Source organism: Priapulus caudatus, unplaced genomic scaffold (genome assembly GCF_000485595.1).
Source record: "Priapulus caudatus unplaced genomic scaffold, Priapulus_caudatus-5.0.1 Scaffold1548, whole genome shotgun sequence".
Lineage (NCBI taxonomy): Eukaryota > Metazoa > Priapulida > Priapulimorpha > Priapulimorphida > Priapulidae > Priapulus > Priapulus caudatus.
Window position 1 is genome coordinate 1,695 of NW_014578609.1, and position 4,456 is coordinate 6,150.

Consider the following 4,456-nt stretch of genomic DNA (forward strand, 5'->3'; position numbering starts at 1 on the left):
CACACACACACACACACACACACACCCCACCCACCCACACACGCCTCCGCGCGCACACGCACACACACTCACCTACGTCCTCGCTGAGCGCGGCGTGGGCGAGCGGCAGCGGCGCCGCGAACACGACCCCGCGCAGACGCTCGAGCGACCACGCGCGATTACTCGCACCGCCAAACTTGCCGTTGCTGCGCATGCGGTGGCCGTCGCGCGTCAGTAGCGTCGGGCAGTAGGTGGCGCCGCTGACCGCTGCGCGGTACGCCGTCGCGTCCTGCAGCGTGTCAACGATGATCGTGTCGCCGAGCAGCATGCTGAAGACTGGAGCGGGAAAACAAGAGAGCGTCGAGGCAGGGGAAGTATATCGAAGAGTGAGCGAGTTTAACTGCAAGTGTTCTCTCTCGTGCGCGCTCTCTCTCTCTCTCGCTCTCTCTCTCATGCCCTCTCTTTTTCTCTCTCCATGTTTCTTTCTCTCTTTCTCTCTCACTCTCGCTCGTACTCTCTCTCCCTCCCAATCTCCATCTTTCTTTCTCTGTCCCCCTCCCATTCACTCTTCTCTCCTCTCTCTCTCTCTCTCTCTCTCTCCATCCGTCTCTTCTCTCCTGCTACCGCTCTTCCTCACTCTCTTCACAGCCCCTTTCTCCTGCTCTGTGCTTGCATTCTCTCTCTCTCTCCCCTCTTTCCTCCATCTCTTCCAGCCACCTTCCCTCCTGTCTGTCTTGCTCTTCTCTCTCTCTCGTTGCTCTTGCTCCTCTCTCCTTAACTATATACAATCCTTAGCCTACTCTAATATACTATATAATACATATATATGGCTTACCCACATAATTTCCTTTTGCTACTGCCCCGGAAACCAAGATGAGCTTACCAGTTTTGATGTCGCCATCGTTGTTTGGGATGACGAGCAGATCACAGCAAGCCGATTAGACGGGGTTTCCCTGAGGCTTCCACTTCGCACTGTGTTTGACGTGAGGAAGAGCTCTGCAAGATATGATGAGAGTGAACTCTCTTCCTCTCTCTTGCCAGCACTCTGTTCTTGGCGCTTCCCCCTCTCTCAATTTCTCATTATCTTCTATCTTTATTTTCCCCTCTCTCTCTTTAGGCTCTCTCTCTCTCTCCAACTCTGGTTCTCGTTCTCTGTCATATCTCTATTTTTTTTTTTATTCTCGTTCTGCCGTCTCTTTCTCTCTCTCTCAGCTCTCACGCTCGGTCTCGCGATCTCTCGCGCGCGCTATCTCTCTCACCCTCTTTCTACCCTTTCTCTCCCTCTCGTTCCTTCTCCCTCTCTTTAGGCCTCCTGTCACTCTGGCGTAGCGCTCCTCCTCTGCCTTTCACTCTCTCTTAAATTGCCAACTTGCCGCTACTGGCGAAACCGTACGCCCTGTGCTACAGAACACTGATCAAAGACCGCGCTCACATGTTGCTTCCAGTTCGGCAGTGCCTTCCTGTAGATGGAGTCTAGCGCCAGCAGCTCCTGCCGTCCGTCCCGGGTATCCGTCTTTGTAAAGCTCCATCGCCTTCGCCGTCGTTGCCGTGACGACGCATTCCATGTCGGAGATCAGGTGCCAGGAGAGCACGCGCGCGGCCCCGGTGTGTGCGGGCGGCGCCTGGTCGACTCCGTCGGTCGCGGAAAAGTTTCCGTGGCAAGATGACGCCACCTAATTCAAGCGCGGGCGATGGGAGAACAATGATGCGGAGAAGTAGGCAGCAGTGGGGGCGTGGGGGCGGAGGGGTGGGGCCGGAAGGGCACGCCGCGCGACGTTCTCGTCACGGCACGGTGGGCAAGATTTTGCGCCACCTAGGCGATGAGGAAAACAATGATGCGGAGAGGCGATCGGGAGGTGGGGGGAGAGGGAAGCACTGTCGTTGTGACGTGTGTCCTAGAACACCGTGGCAAGATGCGCCCCAGTCATTCCAGCGCCGATGAGGACGAACACATGAATGGCGCGAGAGGCGTGGGGGGCTAAGGCGTGAAGCTGAGCTTCTGCATGATTAAACGTGTGTCCGCGCGAGGCGAGTAGAAAACGCAGTATTCTATAGCCGATGGCCGTGCGCGCGACGGCGCGAAAGAGGCAAAAATTTACTTACCAAAAAAAAAAGAAAGTAAAATTACATTAAAAGTGAAACGTTAACGTAAATAGTAAAAAAAAGGGGACGAGTGATTGTGTTTTGGCGTATGTCCTAGACAGGTTTCTTATCCATAAAGAGGCACAGCTTGGCAGCACCGCCGTTGTCACAATTTAATATCGCCATTGTGAAAATGCTCCTGTAACAATTTTTAAGCATTCAAAATTTTTTAAATTTTCGCCTGGGTGAGCACCTACCAGAACCCCCTCCCAGCGAGAGGTGCNTGTGCATGCACAATGGCGTGCGGGCTATGTGTTGCAGCGGTGTATTGGACGGTGTTGAAGTGAAGTTATATCAAACATTAAGACTATTGCTGGTACTAGTACTGGTAGGGCTAGTAATAGTACTGACAAGTTGTATTTATTAACCATCATTTTATTATTGAAACGGTCCAAGTGCCTGTGCACATGCGTGTGACGTTGTCGTCCACCACCGTGGCAAGATGCGCCACCTAGGCGATGAGAGAGAAACAATGATGGGGAGAGGCGGTGGGGTGGGGGGATGAGGCGGTGAAGCTGAGCCTTGCATGATTAAACGTGTGTCCGCGCGAGGCGAGTAGAAACCAGATTCTATAGCCGAATGGCCGTGCGCGCGCGAAGAGCAAAATTTACTTACAAAAAAAAAGAAGTAAAATTACATTAAAGTGACGTTACGTAAATAGAAAAAAAAGACGAGTGATCGTGTTTTGGCGTTGTCCATAGACAGGGTTTCTTATACATAAGAGGCACAGTGGCGCACCGCCGTTGTCAAATTTATCATCGCCATTGTGAAAATGCTCCTGTAACAATTTTTAACATTCAAATTTTTAAAATTTTGCTGGGTGAGACCCCCCAGAACCCCCCTTCCCAGCGAGAGGAGGACTTCCACCTCTCCCTCTCTCCCCCCGCGCCCGCCTACAGCTTCCACATGCGCTGCATGTCTATAAATCCATCGTGCACATTTTTTCCCCAAACTGGCCATTACCTCCGTTGTCTAATTTCCCCTCAGAGGAAACCCTGATAGACAATTTGTTTTAGTCAGATTTTTAGTTTTTTTCCGTCTCTGCTGTCTCGACAACAACTGCAGCGCGTTATTACTAACACAGCCAGCATCAATGAATCAGTAAACGTCTTTGCTGATGCCAGGAAATCTAATCCAGTCGAAATTACACCCCCACACACACAGCACCAACCACCCAGGTGTCTGCACGATGTCATGATGTGCATGACGTCGGGGTTCAAAAATGCCGGACGAGGTGCGAGAGCAGGTGGCGCCACCTACCTTGCCGATGACGTCGGCGTCGCGTGGCGAGACGTTGCCGATGACGTCGGCGTCGCGTGGCGCCGGAGACAGGCCGCACTTCCTGATCGGCTTCTTCTCAATGTTGGCCCGCATCTTCATCCGCAGCTCGATGAAGTCGTCCAGAATCCTCACCTGTTAACGAGAGAAAGCGAAGCCAGCTTACAGGTGAAGCCAGATTACAGGTAAAGCTATAGATGAAGCCCAGAGCCAACCCGGGTATCCAGGTATTCGGGTAACACTATTCTCTTCTCACAATTTTTTTACACAACACCGATTTTATCACTGTGCGACATAATAGTTGTGTTGTGCGACACCAGATGGCACTCACGTCGCCGGTAAGCTGAGCAGTGGGAACGTTCCTCCGGAGCAGCTCTCTCCGCAGCTTCAACTCGTTCGCCGACACCTCGTCATACGCCACTGCAAAAACACAATATATATATAGTCCACGTGTCGTCGCTACTCTACCTATCTATCTATCTATCTATCTATCTATCTATCTATCTATCTATCTATCTATCTATCTATCTATCTATCTATCTATCTATCTATCTATCTATCTATCTATCTATCTATCTATCTATCTATGGATCTATCTATCTATCTATCTATCTATCTATCTATGGATCTATCGTGTTACGATCTATACGTACGTTTCAGCTGCCTCGTTCGTCGCTCGCTCGCGTCCACGTGTCGTCGCTACTCTACCTATCTATCTATCTATCTATCTATCTATCTATCTATCTATGGATCTATCGTGTTACGATCTATACGTACGTTTCAGCTGCCTCGTTCGTCGCTCGCTCGCGTCCACGTATCGTCGCTACTCTATCTATCTATCTATCTATCTATCTATCTATCTATCTATCTATCTATGGATCTATCGTGTTACGATCTATACGTACGTTTCAGCTGCCTCGTTCGTCGCTCGCTCGCGTCCACGTATCGTCGCTACTCTACCTATCTATCTATCTATCTATCTATCTATCTATCTATCTATCTATCTATCTATCTATGGATCTATCTATCTATCTATCTATCTATCTATGGATCTATC

The 4,456-nt window shown here is 50.4% G+C and overlaps 1 protein-coding gene across 1 annotated transcript in view; it reads right to left on the reverse strand.

The window, feature by feature from the left end:
- Nucleotides 1-72: 72 nt before the first annotated feature.
- The window catches only part of LOC106816966 (structural maintenance of chromosomes flexible hinge domain-containing protein 1-like), a gene marked incomplete at its 3' end in the record, with an annotated part of 7,370 nt that continues 2,986 nt past the window's right edge, over nucleotides 73-4,456 (reverse strand). Inside the window, 7 exon segments of the mRNA XM_014821612.1 lie at nucleotides 73-315; nucleotides 815-857; nucleotides 924-975; nucleotides 1,368-1,489; nucleotides 1,491-1,584; nucleotides 2,544-2,572; nucleotides 3,415-3,534. Of these exon segments, the coding sequence (XP_014677098.1) occupies nucleotides 73-315; nucleotides 815-857; nucleotides 924-975; nucleotides 1,368-1,489; nucleotides 1,491-1,584; nucleotides 2,544-2,572; nucleotides 3,415-3,534 (703 nt within the window).